Source organism: Littorina saxatilis, linkage group LG12 (genome assembly GCF_037325665.1).
Source record: "Littorina saxatilis isolate snail1 linkage group LG12, US_GU_Lsax_2.0, whole genome shotgun sequence".
NCBI classification, from domain to species: Eukaryota; Metazoa; Mollusca; class Gastropoda; order Littorinimorpha; family Littorinidae; genus Littorina; species Littorina saxatilis.
The window spans coordinates 27,053,494-27,072,431 of NC_090256.1; the positions used below are offsets into that span (position 1 = coordinate 27,053,494).

Below are 18,938 nucleotides of genomic sequence, written 5' to 3' on the forward strand. Positions count from 1 at the left end.
TTCTCTTCTCTTCTAAACTTTTGAATCCTGCTGCTTTCTTAAACTGTTTTTGATAGTATCAATTCATTTAGCAGTAGTTTGAAAGCGTAAACATGCTGTGTGTTTTCTGTTCTTTGTAAAAAAAAAACCGTTAAGAGTTTGATCTGTTCACACTTATTCACACAAAAGACCATGCTATGTGTATTGTGGTCGCACGGTCTTCTGGAGGAAGCAGAGGTTGTGGAGGCATTTTATCGTGCCTTGGATCAATGGAGACTAGTGATTGAAGCGACGCAGATTGTGGACTGTCCCACACGTGGGATGCTAAGGGAACTGCTATCTATCACTTCTGCTCAAGGTCTCTGAGGGATGGCCACACTGTTTCTCTTCTCTTTCTCCGTTGTGAAATTTCTTTGAGGGTATCACTTTGCACATTTGCAGTCAGCTGTGTGCTTTGTTCTGTTCTGCCCTATCTAAGTCTACATATTCTATCTGTTGCAATGCTTCTTTGAGAGTATCAGTTCACACTGCTGCAGTCAGAAGAAAAGCTGTGTGTGGTCGCGTTAAGCTTTTCCGATGGTGCAAGCTAGTGCACACTTTTGCATTAGAAGACTACTCGGCTCTTCACAGATTTTTCTCTGATGGATTTTCATTGCACATCTTTTGTCTCCATACTTTCTGTTACCTTACCTCAGGGCTCAGAGATGAGAATGCCCTTGAACAGATCTGAGAGAGAGAAGCAGGATTGTTAGTTTTGACTTTTTTCTTTTATCCTCAGCAGAACGCCATACATTTCTATTGTACTACTATAGTATGAGTATACAACCGATATGTTGATACCGAAATTCTTCTTTGGCACTTTTACACCGATGTTTCAGATGATAGCAGTATACCATAGAATCATTGTCTTCAGTGACTGTATAATGACTGTCTTTAATCCCACACCGACATGCAAACCCCATTTTCAAAAGACAAGCAATAAACCGTGTTTGATATCTGATAAGTACCACTCGCTCGTAACGCCACCCAGCTAAAGACAGACTGGTCTAACCCAGTCTCGATCTTTCCGGTTGGGATTTTGCTATTGATTGTGAACTAACAGTATAGAACTTCTACTTTTACAGATCTAACTGTTCAATCTTCTATCCCACCAAGGGTAAGCATAAAACCGGGATTATCTTTCTCTGTTGCAGAATCCTGACTCAGGTCAAGTTGTGAGCTTCCGTAAGGTCCTCTGGGCATGATGCATCCTGCCCCATGCTTGGGCACCGGGAACGTCACACTTGGATTGCTACTGTTCCATTACATCTGTACAGCTGGAAAGAACTTTCAACATGTAGGGCAATAACGGTCTTCACTTGCTGAGAATGTGAAAGTTATTGCCTCAGATCTTGATTGTGCGAAGGTGTCTCTATAAGCTACACGCTTTAGAATAAGGTATCTTCGGAAACCTGCAAATTCAGGAAAACACAAATAGGCATTACATGTGACCATGCATACCTGCCGAATGCAGCCAGTGATCAAGTACAAACACAAACACTTTCCGCCTGCTGTAAACAATATAGTTTACCTTCCCTGTGGCTCATAGCGTTATGTGAGTGGCACTCGGCGGAGTAATAACAGCCTTTGGTTAGCGCTGCGGCAGTGAATTCCTGAGCCTGGTTGCTTCTCGATCTCCTTCAGAGTAGCGAGAACTTGAGACAGCGACAAGATGTATGAACCAATGTACCAGGGCTACACCAGCAGGTCCTCAAGCCGTCTCCCACCCATCCACGCCATCGGGAAATCCAAGCCCGTAGATGAGGACGAGCCTCCAGACATTCCCTTGGAAGCCTACGGGTTTGATCCTGATGGTAACCAGAGCCTGACGTCGGTGGAAAGTGTCTTTGAGCCCAGCGACGCAGAGGATGTGTGCAAGCTACTCCGTAAGGCTTTCCACATGCTGGGTCCTGGTCGCCACGCCTGCAAACGTAATCCTGATCATGGAGGCAGTCATTTTGTGCACTGCAAGCGTGCTGTGAGACTGGGTGGCTATTACAGCCGCCTGCGTCGGTTGCTAGAGGAGAGGGCGTGGATGGAACTCACGCGCGACTGTGTGTTTCGTCTGAGGTCAGCTCAGATTTTCCTGGAGGAGTTAGAAGGCTTGTTGAATGCCGAGTACAGGACAGCGTATGCTATTCGCCACGGTTGTGTACTGGAAGCTCCCGTCAGCAAACTCTACTGTCTGAATGGTCTGTGTGAGGACCTGCGTGTGCACGTGGGTCACTGGAACTCCATCAAACAGCGTGTCAACACCAACCAGTGGCTGCAGCCGCTGTTGGGATTTCTCTGCAGGGATTTAGCGGCTGTGCAAAGGACGTTCATGTCTCTGTGTGACCGTGCGATATTTGTGATGGATCGTTTAGTGCATGTAGGGTTTGAAGTGCTGGCACACTGTGACCCGGCCGGTCTCACGCCGGATATTCTGTGGAACATCACTCGTGGTTTGGAAGACTTCAACAACATCGTGTCCACCTACCGCATGCACTCCAGTGTCGAAGGGGTGCAGACTGGTGGAACACACAACCCCCCCGACCCCCTTCCGTCCCACCCCTGCCCCTACCTCCACCCCGCAGCGTGCAGCCCCCCAGGTCGCCTGAGCGACGGCATCCGGAGCATTCCCTTCCAGAAGGTACTGGCCATCCTGGCTAACGAACGGTCACGCTACGCCGGCCAGCTCACCCACCGCTTCTTCACTGCAAACGAGGCCTTTCTTGCAACCCTCACCCCCTCCCTCACCTCCCTCGCCCAGCCCTTCCCCTGGGATGATGACCTGGGCTCAGCGGTCAGTGCCATCCACCTGCATTCTAGGGCAGTGAACAGAGAAGGGTCCCCAGAGCCGGGGCGCGGGGGATTACACCTTGAGAACTGTGACGTGCGTGGCAGCCAGGCCAGCCTCAGCGGCGCCATGCTTCACGTCGGCAACCTCCGCGTCCCGGACCTCTCCTCTCTTCGTTCACCCTTGGTGGAGTTCTCCCAGGACGAGCAGCAGTTCGCTGACAGCTTCCTGCAGATCGTCTGCACCTCCACCTCACTCCTGCGCAAGAACAACGCAAGCTCCAACAACAGCAGGTCCAGGTCTCGACACCGCCAAGACCCCAGAGCCCCTCCCATGAGTCCTGTGGTTGGGCGACCTCCAAAAGTTCAAGGTGACACTCCCGTTCTCTCAAGGTCAGACTCGCGTCGCAAGACGGTGTCTTGGGGTGATAACGCGGACACTTCCATACGATCCCAGGTGGTTGCTATGTACATGGACGTACTGTGGCAGCACTTTGGGCGTAACCTTGACCTTTTCCTGGATGAACCTGCCTGGGTGGGCAAGGTCGGGTTACTACAGTCGCAGATAGGAACAATATTCTTGTACGGAGATTCTGTGATTGCCACGGTCAGGCACATGGTTGAACACATCTGTATGAAAGGTAAGTGTTATAAATATATATATATACTGCAGTTGTTGTATGAAAGTATAGTCATTTACTATAAACGGTTTTCAAGAATAATTATGATTTGAATGGCAAATGTTTTTCAGTATACACGTCTCTATTCCATATTGTGTGTATGTTTTCAGTGCATTTATTCGTCCCCTAAACCTACTTTTTGACAGTATAATAGTTGTGTAAAGAAAAACAGTTTAAGGTACGGTCAATCAGACACGATTGAAACCACAAACCTAGTTTTCATATATATATATGTATTTATAAACACAATTTTTTTTGCAAGTGGCACAAGCACATATTTCCTGAAATGTCTACAAGATTAATACGATCTCTGGCACTTGCAGCAATTTCTGTAAAAAGGTCACAGAAGAAAGGTAATGGTTGTTGTTGGGTAGCGGAAAGGATTTTGTTTGTCGGAGAGGGTCTAATCACCTTGTGGTTTATATATAATGAAGTGCATGCTCAAACCAGGGTGAGGGAGAGTGTGTGTACGTGTGGGTGTGGGTGTGTGTGTGTGTGTGTACGTGTGTGTGTGTGGATGTGTGTGGGTGTGGGTGTGTGTGTGTACGTGTGTGGATGTGTGTGGATGTGTGTGTGTGTGTACGTGTGTGTGTGTGTACGTGTGTGTACGTGTGTGTGTGGGTGTGTGTGGATGTGTGTGTGTGTCTGTCTGTATGTCTGTCTGTCTGGCTGTGTGTCTGGCTGTCTGTTTGTGTTGATAATTATAGAGAGTCTTGTATCGGCGTGGTCTGGGAATTTACAAGGCTTGGTGGTTTTTTTTGTCCTTGATCATAGTTTGATCATTTAAGGTGATTGAATTTATGTTGTATCGTTGGGGTCGTTTTGAGTACTAATGTATATAACGACGCCAAAAAAAAAGAATTCGTCAAGAGGTTAGTGTCGCTTTTATAAGATGATCATTGTAGTAACATTGTATACTAACTCTTCTGATATATAATTATATGAAACCGAACATTAGGTATAGGGTCAGGTTTTAGGGTGCGCTTTGGACCTTTAACACTTAATTGGGATAATGAGCCATCACATTTTGATTTAATGTGACGTGTTATCTGGCGCATGGATGTAATTTCAACACCCATCCAATAGTATTTTGAGGTAACAGTTACTGTAAAGTTGGCCTTTCTCATCATCTGCTAGAATACGAAAAGTACAAGAGAGTATTAGTAATAGTATTATGAATTGTGCAAAATACGTCAATGATTACTCAATACTGTGTAGTTCGAGGGTTTAAGAAATAAGCGCAACATTCTGAACGCAGTGGTTGTTTTGACTCACCGACAAAACATAGGCCTACCCAAAAAGTGTGTGTGTGTGTGTGTGTGTGTGTGGGCGGGCGTGCGTGCGTGCGTGCGTATGCGAGCGTGCGTGTGCGTGTGTTGTCAAAAGTTATGCTCTAGCAGTCCCAAAATAAACAGTGTGTTCAGTGTGGACTATTGACTCACAAATGGGATGTGTATGCTCGTGAATTAAGGTACGCGTATATATTGGTAGCTTGGCAATGCAGAAGTCTGGCTCTAACAGTCTGAGTTTTATTATGTAAATCACGAAGCATTGCACAAATTTGTCTCAGATATGTCCCATATTGGTGTGTGTGTCGGTGTTTTTGTCCATTACAGTGCAGAAATTTGCACACATAATGATACAGACTTTGCTTAAATTAATAACGAGGTTGAATTTAAGGGTGATTTAACTTGATATAACGGACTGAAATGTTCCATTAAAATGGGAATGTTGTTTTGGATTATCTTACGGGTGAAGGTTACATTTAAAGAGCACCGAGTCTTAACTTTCTCCACTCCTTGCAAATCCAAATTAGAAGAAAGAAGGGTATCCGATGTGCTGTCAGGATGTGTGATTAATTTGCAGGGATAGATGGCACCTCTTAGTCTTAGTATCTCAGAGACCCCGCAGTAAGAGATAGTCTTGACGTGTATTGATTAAAAGTATTTTGGGTTTCAGACATGTTCCCTCCAGGCAGTGTGTCGGCCCTGCTGGGTGTTGTGGTGAGACTGCATGCCTTGTCTGCCTTCGCCGCCTGGGACTCTTGTAAGGCGCTTCTTTGTCTGTCTGTCTGTTTCTGTCTGCCTGTCTCTTTGTATGTCTATCTGTTTGTTTGTTTGTTTATATGTCTGTCTGTCTGTCTGTCTGTCTGTTTGTCTGTCGGTCTATGTCTTTCTTTGCCTGTCTGTCTGTCTGTTTATCTGTCTGTATGTTTGTCTGTCTGTCTGACTTGTCTGTCTGCACGACTGTCTCTGTTTGTCCGTCCCTGTCTCGATGGACATTTGTATACAAGTGTGTGTGTGTGTGTGTGTGTGTGTGTGTGTGTGTGTGTGTGTGTGTGTGTGTGTGTGTGCGTGCGTGCGTGCGTGCGTGCGTGTGTGTGTCACTGTGTGTGTGTTTGTGTGTGTGTCACTGTGTGTGTGTGTCACTGTGTGTGTGTGTGTGTGTGTGTGTGTGTCACTGTGTGTGTGTGTGTGTCACTGTGTGTGTGTGTGTCACAGTGTGTGTGTGTCACTGTATGTGTGTGTGTGTCACTGTGTGTCTGTGTGTGTCACTGTGTGTGTGTGTGTCTGTCTGTCTGTCTGTCTGTCTGTCTGTCGCAGTTTCTGTCTCTGCCTCTTTGTTTGTGTATGGGCCGTGGATCTGTGTTCGTCTGTTTGTGCGTCTTTGGTCTATGGGTGTGTTTCAGCTGCATTATCAATTTGCTACTCTTAATACTTGAATGATGATGAGAGTATCGAGAACAAACGAATAATGTGACATTAAAAATAATGAGATGATCGTCGACTCTGCGCATTTCGTGACAACAGCAACAACAACAGCACACAGAAACCACCGACAACAACAACAACAACAACAACAACAGCAGCAGCAGAAGCATCAAAACAACAACAACAGAAACTGAAACTCAAAACAAAGTAAAACCTGAACTAACCACCATGAATAAGCCACGAAACACATGCTATTCCACTTCACGCAGGAACATATTGATCGTTCCCCATCCTTGGAGATGCTTCCTTTTTTCGTTGCAATGATTGTGCCCTTGGGGAAATGTTCTGTATGAAAGCATATCATGGCCCTAAATCTTTGCCAAAGCTTGGCGTAGTGTGTTTACTTTTCCACTTATCTCTTTCCCAGTGTCAAGCTAAGAAGGAAATACGGTTCTCAGCTCAGTGATACAATTTCGGTAATCTGGAGGGAAAAAGTACAGGGAGTAATAGAAGATTTGTGAATTATTGGATGTTTTGTTTCAAGCCCCTCTCCCTGCTAGAGTAATTTTGTTTGTATTGACAGGTTTTGGTGAAATATGTTTGCGTGTGTGTGTGTGTGTGTCTGTGCGTGCGCGCGTGTGTGTGTGTGTGTGTGTGTGTGTGTGTGTATGTATGCGCGTGTGTGTGTGTGTGTGTGTGTGTGTGTGTGTGTGTGTGTGTGTCTCTCTCTCTCTCTCTCTCTCTCTCTCTCTCTCTCTCTCTGTTTATCATTTATTAGACATTTGTATTAGAAGTAAGGACCGGTTGTAAGAAAAGGCGTCGCCTTAAACCTCTATCCTTGAAAAATAAAGTTCCATCATCATCATCATCATCTCTCTCTCTCTCTCTCTCTCTCTCTCTCTCTCTCTCTCTCTCTCTCTCTCTCTCTCTCTCTCTCTCTCCACATTTCTCTCGCTCTCTCCCCATCCCCTGCTTTCGCTTTGACAGAAAGGAATGGGAAGACTTGAACCTTTATAGATCTATGAAAGTTTAAACATCCCAAACATGCATATATGAAACTGAGACCTGCCATCTGTATGTCTCAATAGTTAAATAAATGGTAAACTATGAATTTAAGTCAACAGTGTGCCGAGACGATTAAATAGTCAACTGTGTGGAAATTTGCCATTGGCAATATTTAGCAGCTATAATATATATGCAGAAAATGTTCTTCACTGTTAATATTATACAGCTGTCTTTTTATATTTAGTCAAGTTTTGACTAAATATTTTAACATCGAGGGGGAATCGAAACGAGGGTCGTGGTGTATGTGCGTGCGTGTGTGCGTGTGTGCGTGCGTGTGTGTGTGTGTGTGTGTCTGTGTGTGTGTCTGTGTGTGTGTGTGTCTGTGTCTGTGTGTAGAGCGATTCAGAGTAAACTACTGGACCGATCTTCATGAAACTTTACACGAGAGTTTCTGGGAATGATATCCCCAGACGTTTTTTTTATTTGTTCAATAAATGTCTTTGATGACGTCATATCCGGCTTTTTGTAAAAGTTGAGGCGGCACTATCACACCCTCAGTTTTTAATTAAATTGATTGAAATGTTGGCAAAGCTATCTTCGACGAAGGCCGGACTTTGGTATTGCATTTCAGCTTGGCGGCTTAAAAATTAATTGATGAGTTTGGTCATTAAAAATCTGAAAATTGCAATTAACATTTTTTTTTGGAAAACAATCCAAAAACAATTTCATCTTATTCCTCATCATTTTCTGATTCCAAAAACATATAAATATGTTATATTCGGATTAAAAACAAGCTCTGAAAATTTAAAATATGAAAATTATGATTAAAATAAATTTTTCGAAATCGATTTGAAAACAATTTCATCAGTTTCTTTGTCGGTTCCTGATTCCAAACACATATAGATATGATATGTTTGTATTAAAAACAAGCTCAGAAAGTTAAAAAGAATAGAGGTAACAGAAAAGCGTAACCACTACCGCGCTTTTCTGGCTTGTCAATTTCACTGCCATTGCCACGAGCGGTGGATTGACGATGCTACGAGTCAGTACGGTCTTGGTGACAAAGTGCAGTGCGTTCAGTTTCATTCTGTGAGTTTGACAGCTTGACTAAATGTTGTATTTTCGCCTTACGCGACTTGTTTTTCTTGCCTTCTTATTCAATTTACCTCAGTTTGTATGTTTAGTTTTTTTTAAATGTCTGATGAGTATAGTATTTCTGAAGCGAAGTGCGTATTTTATGGGTTTTTTTCAGTTCTAAGTGGTGCTAACAGCATACGTGACTCGGAAAAGTGCTATCCTTACCTTCTTCCTGATGACCGGTACAGCACACACTGCGGTCATCTGCTGCGCAGCTCTTTCCGCCCGCTGCTGTCCCTGCTGCAGGAACTGTCTCGCAGTGTTCCCCACTCTCGGCATGGTTAGTGTTATTGTGTGTGTGTGTGTTAGTGTTAGTGAGTGGGAACTCAGAACTCAGAACTCAGAACTCAGAACTCATTTAATTGTCATAAAAACACAGTAAAGGGTTTATCAGACACGAAGTGGATATTTGTAAAGACAAGAAGAAATATCGTCCATGGAGCAGTGATTACAACATTGTTATGTATCTGTAGTTATGTCATTATTGCGTATAATCATGCAGTTGTATACAAATTCAGCAAGTTGTTGCTGTATCGATACGTCTTGCATCGTCATCAGCTGACTCGGATTTCGAGCATTAACACGTGCATGTTCCATAAGCTGCAAGCGTAGATCATGAAATCTTGTACAACTATCCAGGAAATGGAGCTCGTCTTCAATTACGCCACACACGGTGCACTTTCTATCCTCTCTGGGTGTGTTTGTGTATCTCCCCCTTTCGATTTTTAAATCGTGACCGCTAATACGCAATCTACACAGTGCTTTTCTGTGTTTGGGGTTGGTTACACATGTCAAGTATGCTTCACAGTCGTAATCGCCGTCAGTAATTGTGTTGTAGTATTGCAGTTTTGAGCCCTCAGTCTTCTTTCCTTGCCAAAATCGTACGTATTCGTATTCTAGTCCTCGTCGTAGAGTTTTCATCAGCGCATTCTTTTGGACTGCTGACTGAAGTATCCAGTTATGGTCCAGTCCGAGGTTACCTATGATTGCTCGAATGAAATGTGTGTGTGTGGGTGGGTGCGTGTGTGTGTGTGTGTGTGTGTGTTAGTGTATGTTACTGTTAGTGTGTGTGTGAAAGTATGTGTGTGTGCATGTTCGTGCGTGAGTGTGTGCAGTCATGTGTGTGTGTGTGTTTACAATTATTTTTGCTGTTTTAATTTGCATCATATTACTTTCATGGGTTTGTGCAATGATGGTAGGCTTATACATCGACATGCAGCATAGGGGAACCTGACAAATGGCCGAGTGTTACCATTGTTACAGAGCACAAAGTGAATGTTTTGTATATATATATATATTTATATTTGTCTTATAACTGCTCAGAAATGGTTAGTAATGCAAGCGAGTGGAACCTTCCCTAGCTGCTACCACCTCTTGATAATGAATGCTGGTCCATTATGACCACTTCAAAGAAACCCTGATCAACTTATTTCCTATACATCATTCAGCTTTTCACAATGGCCACCTTTCTATAAGGACATTAACTTTTGGTTGGTCTCTAGGGTGGTTTATAATTATAGTTCGGTTGTATCTACTTTTTCTAAACTGAATAATTGTTTCTGACTCAATATTCCTTGTTTTTCTGCTTTTGTGTTTAAAAGAATCTTAAAAGGTTGTACCTTTGGAAATCGTCTGCCCATCACCTCTTAGTGTGTCAGTAACGCAAGTTCCTGGCTACTTTGGGAAACGTTGCAGGGAAGTTCATGCCTACTTTATCTTTATGTTAGAGTCCTGTGACCTGATTCCTCAGTACGGCCTTGACTTGAGCCTAGTGTCGGGTGTGTCGTCACGCTTGCTGTCTTCCTGTCGCCTGTCTCACACCTGGTGTACCGACAAGCTGCACATGTCGCTAGCCTCCTGGAACATCAAGGCCTATCTCTTTGTCTCCAACACGGATCTCAAAGTAAGCAGTTGTCTTATTTCTACCTGACTGGATCCATCACCTTTATTTCACTTACCAAAAGTCTTCTTTTCCACATCCTTATTTCTCTGCCCCCCGCATGTCGTAAGAGGCGACTAACGGATTCTGTTTCTCCTTTTACCCTTGTTGAGTGGTTCTTGTATAGAATATAGTCAATGTTTGTAAAGATTTTAGTCAAGCAGTATGTAAGAAATGTTTAGTCCTTTGTACTGGAAACTTGCATTCTCCCAGTAAGGTCATATATTGTACTACGTTGCAAGCCCCTGGAGCGATTTTTTGATTAGTGCTTTTGTGAACAAGAAACACTTAACAAGTGGCTCTATCCCATCTCCCCCATTTCCCCTATCCCATCTCCCCCCTTTCCCTCGTCGCGATATAACCTTCGTGGTTGAAAACGACGTTAAACACCAAATAAAGAAAGAAAGAAAGACTTGAAAAAAATGTTGTTTTTTGTTGTTTTTAAAGCATTATACTGGACAAAAAAATATGCAACACTGCGTTGTAAATTGGTTTAATCAGTTCAGTGCATGTGCTCTACAGTTTGTTTTCAAGAACGCAATTCAAAGAACAAGATAAAAGAGGTATTGCTTTATTAGGGGACAGTGCAACTGCACGTACTACATACGGTATATGATCGTTTACAGATGCTGCTAGACATCAGTCAGCGGTCAGTTCAGCTGCTGCAGACAGTGACCAGTGGAGCTCCTTCAACACCGCACACCACGCTGCTTGACCAGCTGTCTCTGACACACATCACTGACGTTCTGCAACAGTGTAGTCTGCTCAACACTCAGTTACAGGTGTGTATGGTTTAGATTGTGATTATGTGTGTGTGTGGGGTTGGGGGGGGGGGGGTGTATTGATGAATCTGTTTAAAATGTGAATTGCCTCTGCATGACTGTCATTTTTTTCTAACCCTGCCATTTGATGACTGATTTACAGAATCTGGAAGGGTCAGCGCTGAATCACTTCACAGAGAAACTGGGTGTCAGGGCAGCATCCTTCTTCCAAGAATACCTCCCTCCTGCCAAGTTATGGAGGCGTAAAGTGCCAGCAGGTATGTGTGTGTGTGTGTGTGTGTGTGTGTGTGTGTGTGTGTGTGTGTGTGTTTGTGTGTTTGTGTGTGTGTGTGTGTGATTGTATGTTAGTGTGTGCGAGTGTGTGTGTGTGTGGGGGGGATGTCTGATTGTGTGTGTGTGTGTGTGTGTGGATGAGGGTTGGACTATTCTGATCAGCAATTCATTTGACATCAGTAATATACAGTGGATGACATGCAGGCAAATCTCTTTGCTATTCAAATTCAACATTGAAACTAATTTTAAGATACTTATGAATTGCGCAGAGTTCCCAGAGGACCCCAACAGCTATGTGGGTCAGCTGTGGGAGAGCCTGCTGGCCCCGGTGATGGAGGGCGTGGTCAGACTGCCGGTCAGTGGTCAGCTGGAGGTTCTGACCGCTGTCATCACCAGCGTCTGCACAGCATGGACAGCGGCCTTCCTTAGGGAGAAAACCAAGTTCAGGTTGGTGGAACTCTGGAACTATAAAGTCACAGGGCTTCCACCCCTTCGTGGTCGGCTGGGCGTTAAGCAAACAAACAAACAAACAAACAAACAGGGCTTCCACAATGTAATTGCTTTGGAAACAGACTAGAACTCTAAAACACCAGGAATTAATGTTGACTTTTAGAAAAAAAAGAATCATTTTTGTATCCTCTCAGTAAGGTTCAGGTGGTGTCTAGACTGAGTGTCTATGCAGGATGACAATTAAGAATGTGGCAACGTCCGCCTTAAGCTTAGATTCCTGGAATACATGTACATTTGATGTATTTTAAATCTCATTTAACTAGTCTCTGGTTGATTTTAACTTTGTTGTAAAGTGTATGTTATCTCTTTAAGCAAAACCTCTTTTCAAAATGAAGTGGCCAGAAAGGTCTTTCATGTCCACTGTTTAGACATGATTACGCAGAACAATAATTATGATTTTCATGGAAAGGAGCACCGCTAAGGTTTTCAAGTAAAGGGAGACAACTCTCTGCATAGAACACAACCACATCTCGTGATTGCCTCCCTTTCTATGCAGCTTGTTTGGGGCCCAGCAGCTCGGAGTGGACTTTGAGACGATGCGCACAAGCTTCTCCAACACCACTCTGGCGGCAGACGTGAGGAGAGCGGTGCCAGAGCTGTCCATCTTCAGACAGCTGGGCGGCATCGTGCAGCTACTGAAGCGCCAACCCTTGCGGCGCCCCACCGGTCGCTTCAGAGACTGTTCCACGGAAGATCTCTGTAAGTTAATTTATCAGCGCTATCACCACTAATGATTTATTTAAAAGAAAGCAAGAAGCAGTTCATATAAGCCGGCCAAAAACAAATATTTGGACTATCACCCTTTCATTCTGTTTGAAGATCTGTGTAAGTTATCAGCGCTATCAACACTTGATTTATTTAAAGCAAGCAAAACCAGTTCATTTAAAGGCATATGTACTCGATGACTATACACGCTAATTGCTTTACCAACAGCTGGAGACATGCTAAATTAAGTTCCCTGCAAAATATTGTGGTCTAGGACCCCTTCAATGTTGAGATATGTTAATTTTCATTTTGATCTGGATCGTCCTATTTATAGATTTGGCAACACATGTAACGTTGATGCAAGGGAGCTAACACCGCGGCTGTGTTGACATCCTCACTTTTTCAGAGGCTAGAACAAGCTGTAATGCATGTATTATGGTCCGCGCATGGTGACATATCGTCATTATATGGTCTTATGGTGCGTTTGACATCGATTATGGGCAAACTACACTTTGTAAACACGGGAGCGCGTACATATGCCTTTAAGCCGACCAAAAACAAATATTTGTACTCACCCTTTTATTCTGTTGAGGGTTTTAGAAAAATGAAGGCAGCGAAAGAGAGAAGATTGGCATCAATCGCCCTCTTTAGCTTTCTTGCTCAGGAGTAATTGAGATCTCTTAAAACATCATTATCCTTTATTATAGCTATGATCCAAAAGTGGTTATTTGACTATACCTCTTACCTGTTTCTGTTTTAACTTTTCATTCTAAACTTTCAGTGTGGCTGTTGAACCAAAGAGAGTGTGTTCTTGTTTTATACAAGTACATATTTTGCATAATTCCCTGAAGGACACTGTCTATTACTTTCAGGGTTTTTAGTGTCTTACTCAAGATATATTTCATGTGCAGTGAACTTATGTGATGTTGGCTTCTTAATTGATGTAGTGATTCCTTTTGCTGGTTTTGTGTGTGTGTGTGTGTGTGTGTGTGTCGGGGGGGGGGGGGTGGGTGGGTGTGAGTGAGTTTCAGAGGGGTGGGTGTGAGTGAGTTTCAGTGCACTAGTGTAACAAATTAATGTAAGGCAGCAGTACGTCATGCCTTAATCTGTAAGCCTGTGTTGCTCTTTTCCAGCGTGTGAAACAAGAGCAGTAAACCACAGCCCTAGTGCCAGTCGCTCAGAGTTACCCGCCAACATGGAGGAGTCACATGACGCCAGTGACGTCTGTCTCGTCCCCAACCCTGAAGAGTGGCTGTCCCTGCGTGCAATTGGTGGAACTCGCTCCTGGCGTTTCCCATCATGCTTTGGGGCTGACTCGAGCCAGCGATGATGAAACATTGGGTGTGACAGTGATCACCAAGAATGAATGAACTGCCATGATGCTGAAACTTTGGGAATCATTGTGTTGTACTAGCCAAAATCAAACAACTCTGAGAGAATATATTGTGATAAAAACTTTAAATCATCATTTTGATAACAGGATACTACGTTGTACTTGTAAAATATTCTTTGCATAAATAATTAAATCGATGAAGCTTTTTCAAGCTGTTTGGAAAAGAAAACTTAATAATTATTTAGAGAGACCATATTAAATTTGCTTGTGAGTAACCTTGGGAAAACTTGAATGCTGTTTGTGTCTTTTATCAGGTCTTGTTGATTGCACGACTTTCTGAAAATAATTGTTTGTTGTCAATCTGAAAACAGCTGGTGGAATAAAAAGCCAAACACAGAATGGCAAAAGAGAAAGAGGAATGAATGTGAAAATTTTATGTACCGGTATATATATCAAAGTAATTGGTAAGCATGCATCTGTCGACCATAAGCTATTGATGCCAGCTTGATTTGGACATCCTTCTGTGTCATCCCATTTTGAGGAGCTCATATACTAATATTTTGATCAACAACGCTGACTGTATTTTGTTCTTGGCATTATCGAAGTGAAAGGAGATTTCAAAATTGTGTACTACTATTGAAGTGTAACCGCTTACAATTCAAACTCATAGTCCAGATGCTGCAGACCTATCATTAACGCAAATCAGTAACTAATGCTTGAATGTTCACCAACTCATTCGCACATCTGCAGACCCTATTGAACCATATTAGTCTTCCAAATCTTGGGCTGTTTTGATATTTGCCAAACAAATCAAAAGTGTGCAGCTTCAGACACAGTGTGATAAGAAACTAATTTCTCTTATTGATTGGAATCAGTAACAGACTATTCATATTGCTCTGTTTGGTAGACAGCGTATATACCTGCCTGAGCAGTTTTGACTCTTGTACACATGGCTGGTTGAATGTAACAGCATAACTCATTCAGACTAACAATTTCTACTGCAAGTAAAGACATTGACAGGTACATATGTTTGCATAAATGAACAGAAACAGATACATGTAGGAGGCATTATAGTGCGCAGAAATGCTAGAACATGCACATACACACAAGCGCCCAGCTTGCCCTGCATACCTGCATTTACAGTATAACTATAAGTCTTTGAGTGTTGGAGATTGCACAAGTATAGAAAACAAAGAAGAAAAAAATTCTTTACTCACGGTCAGTATCTCCTTGTTGATTATGGAAGTATGATTTGTAATTTGTAAAATTGTGGTGCCAGCAGAATTACTGTCCTGTCTGGAGTTTATGCAATACCAAAATTATCGATTGCTTAAATTGTTTCTGCAATTCCCATGACATGATGTGGTTTCTGTTCCTAATAGTCTAGCAGTGTCAAGGTTGTGAAAAAGGTCTTAAGCTATCGGTTCTTTCTCCTTACCTTGTGAGCTACCCTTCCAGCACAGGCTTACCTATGACTTACCTTTCACCTACCTCAAAACGAGCATCAAATCAAAATGCAGTGGTCACATTTGTAGATTGAAAGCAACCACAGTGTGAGGATTCTTAGAAACCATGAATGTTGAGATGAAGTACGCAATGTGGGGTAGCTGATCACTTTGTGTGTACATGTGTACTTACTTTGTGGTTTATTTACGAGGGACAATTGATACAGGAATCGTATAAGTTGCAATCATGCAGTTGTAGTTGCTGAAATGTTCAACTAACAGGCTTTTTTTGGCTAATTTTTTTCACAACAAGATGTTAAATGGTTTCCTTTCGCATTGCAGTAGCACCCTAAGGCATCAGTATGTATACTAGCTGGTAGGAATTAAATGCAATGATCGCACTATAGTTACGCACCATAGCAATTCAAATATTTGCATTGTTGTAGCAAACACCATTCTTCACTCAGTTGGCGTACGTGTGCTCACATTTGTGGAAAATCTTGCACAAATTAAACGTCAATATTTTGCAAAGGAAATGAAAAAAACGTTTCAAAAGCATTCATTCAGCCGTTCTTTTTTATATTTAGTCAAGTTTTGACTAAATATTTTAACATCGAGGGGGAATCGAAACGAGGGTCGTGGTGTATGTGCGTGTGTGCGTGCGTGTGTGCGTGCGTGTGTGTGTGTGTGTGTGTAGAGCGATTCAGACTAAACTACTGGACCGATCTTTATGAAATTTGACATGAGAGTTCCTGGGTATGAAATCCCCGAACGTTTTTTTCATTTTTTTGATAAATGTCTTTGATGACGTCATATCCGGCTTTTCGTGAAAGTTGAGGCGGCACTGTCACGCCCTCATTTTTCAACCAAATTGGTTGCAATTTTGGTCAAGTAATCTTCGACGAAGCCCGGACTTCGGTATTGCATTTCAGCTTGGTGGCTTAAAAATTAATTAATGACTTTGGTCATTAAAAATCTGAAAATTGTAAAAAAAAAATAAAAATTTATAAAACGATCCCAATTTACGTTTATCTTATTCTCCATCATTTGCTGATTCCAAAAACATATAAATATGTTATATTCGGATTAAAAACAAGCTCTGAAAATTAAATATATAAAAATTATTATCAAAATTTTTTTTTCGAAATCAATTTAAAAACACTTTCATCTTATTCCTTGTCGGTTCCTGATTCCAAAAATATATAGATATGATATGTTTGGATTAAAAACACGCTCAGAAAGTTAAAACGAAGAGAGGTACAGAAAAGCGTGCTATCCTTCTCAGCGCAACGAATACCCCGCTCTTCTTGTCAATTCCACGGGCACTGCCTTTGCCACGGGCGGTGGAGTGACGATGCTACGAGTATACGGTCTTGCTGGGTTGCGTTGCGTTCAGTTTCATTCTGTGAGTTCGACAGCTACTTGACTAAATATTGTATTTTCGCCTTACACGACTTGTTTTCTTTTTTTTGTTGTACTTGTTCATTGGATTCTTGTTTTTTGTTTAGATTATTTTATTGCTTAGCCTTGGGTATAATGATGTGCAAACAATACGTCATCTTTTTCTTTCCATTTGGAGACCAATGTTGTTGTTATAAATTGTTTCAATTTTTGGGTTTGGTTGCTTGCATGAACACTTTCAATGGGCAAATATAAACTTATTTTATGCGAGATTTAAAGTTAGATAGAAAAACCTTATTCATGTACATAATGTGTGTGTTTATGTGTGTGCGCATACATGCATGCGTGTGTTTGTTTGTGTGTGTGCGTGCATGTGTATGTGCATGTGTATGTGTGTGTGTTTGTGTATGTGTGTGTGTGTGTGTGTGTGTGTGTGGTGCATGTGTGTGTGTATGTGTGTGTGTTTGTGTATGTGTGTGTGTGTGTGTGTGTGTGCTCTTTTTTAAAAAGAATTGTGTATATAAACCACAAGTGCAGACACAGTGATGACCCAGTTAATATATATATCGATCATGCTAGTCAGTTGTGTTTCTGTTTAAATTTGCTTTGTTAATATTCATAGTAATTTTATTGACCAAGCTCCTTGGTTTCTTTTTGTCTCTTTGCGATTGTTTGTTTTGTTTTGTTTTGTATTTTCAATGTAAAGTTTGTGTCTGGATTCTAAGTTTTGTTTAAATTCCATTAGCAAGTATACTATTGAGATTGAATCTGGCATATTACTTTTTTTTGGTATTACAAAACATATATTCTTTTATGGTTTATTGTGTGTGTAAGAAATAAGCGCAACATTCTGAATGCAGTGGTTGTTTTAGACTCACCGACAAAAAATACCCCAAAAAGTGTGTGTGTGTGGTTTGTAGACTTAGATGATAAGCATGCATGTGTGTGTTAGCAATTTTTAGAGTGTAGAGCTTTGTTAATTGATGGTGAAAGGAGTATATGACATGCACCTGTTTGTGTGCTCTTTCATTTTGTCCCCATTTTGCCTTTTTTGGCACCTGTGCTCCTGGCGTATGTTAGAATTAGATAGGCTTATACATTTATGTTTCACAATAGATCTTTTTTCAAAGGATTGTTATATAGTTTTAATATTCTTAATGGACACAGTTGACTGACTGATTTTAAGGAATAATTGTGGAGCTATATTCTTGTGCAGTGGAGTAGTTACCCCATTAACATTCGGAAATGCCACATCAATCCCATGCTATCACTATCCCCTCCCCCCCTCACCCTTCCCTCCACCTTCTGGCCTCCACCTCATCCAAATACAGTACTGATCAACCCCTGGCCTTCTGTTGTTGCTGTGAGTTTTTATTTCAGACTCGATTCTTCCATCCAATTGATTGTCCCGGTTTCCATTTTTACATTTAGTCAAGTTTTGATTTGTGCTTGATTTCTTCTAATCCAATTTCACATAAAACATGTCTGTCCTATAGCTACGAAAGTGTAAAAAAAGACTGCTAATGTTCCAGAATCGAGAATCAAAAGGCAAGAATGGTAAGATTTATGGAATGTTTGACAGAATCGAACATTCAATCGAACCTGTCGATCTTTAAAGTGGTTGAACATAAAACAAAACAGACAGATACTACTAAGGCCAAGTTATTTTGCCAAAAAACAAAGACCTTTTTTTTCTCTTTTTTTTTCCAAATGCCACAAAAATGTCTAGGGTTGAGCGAAAAAATAGGGTCGGTCGGGATACCATAAACAGACTATTTTTTGTTGTTGCCTAATGCAAAGATGAATACTTATCTTTGGCTCTTTGCTTAATTTGCTCCGATCAAGATCGTAATTTTGCATCATTAGTGATCTAGTGTGTCTCAAGTCCACTTTAAGCACTGATGTTCTAGCAAAGAAGATAGAGCTCGGCTATTCATCAGCTAAAACTCAAATTTGCATTTATCTTCTAACGTGAGTACAGTATTTTTTGGTCTCTTTGTTGTTCGCTCTCACGTGCAGTCGCCATTATTATTTTGCTTTTTTATTTATGGTTACAATTTTTTTGGTCTTACTTCGTAGTTAAAGTTTGGAAGATTTCATCCCACCTCCTGGCAGAGACTCGACTTGGACCCTAATTCCAATCCCCTTTCCCCAACCACCACCCCCGATCCACTCCTTTAAATGTTTGAGACTTTTACCCTCAACCGCCATCACCAACCAC

General features: G+C 41.9%; 1 protein-coding gene across 1 annotated transcript in view; it reads left to right on the forward strand.

Annotated features, from left to right (window-relative positions):
* Positions 1-14,163, forward strand: part of LOC138981639 (uncharacterized) — a 73,996-nt gene extending 59,833 nt beyond the window's left edge. Inside the window, exons 3-11 of the mRNA XM_070354632.1 lie at positions 1,173-3,437; positions 5,436-5,522; positions 8,445-8,609; positions 10,057-10,232; positions 10,895-11,050; positions 11,193-11,307; positions 11,593-11,770; positions 12,330-12,532; positions 13,672-14,163. Of these exons, the coding sequence (XP_070210733.1) occupies positions 1,691-3,437; positions 5,436-5,522; positions 8,445-8,609; positions 10,057-10,232; positions 10,895-11,050; positions 11,193-11,307; positions 11,593-11,770; positions 12,330-12,532; positions 13,672-13,868 (3,024 nt within the window). The 5' untranslated portion in view covers positions 1,173-1,690 and the 3' untranslated portion in view covers positions 13,869-14,163. The remainder of the gene's footprint in view (positions 1-1,172; positions 3,438-5,435; positions 5,523-8,444; positions 8,610-10,056; positions 10,233-10,894; positions 11,051-11,192; positions 11,308-11,592; positions 11,771-12,329; positions 12,533-13,671) is intronic.
* The last annotated feature ends 4,775 nt before the right edge of the window (positions 14,164-18,938 follow it).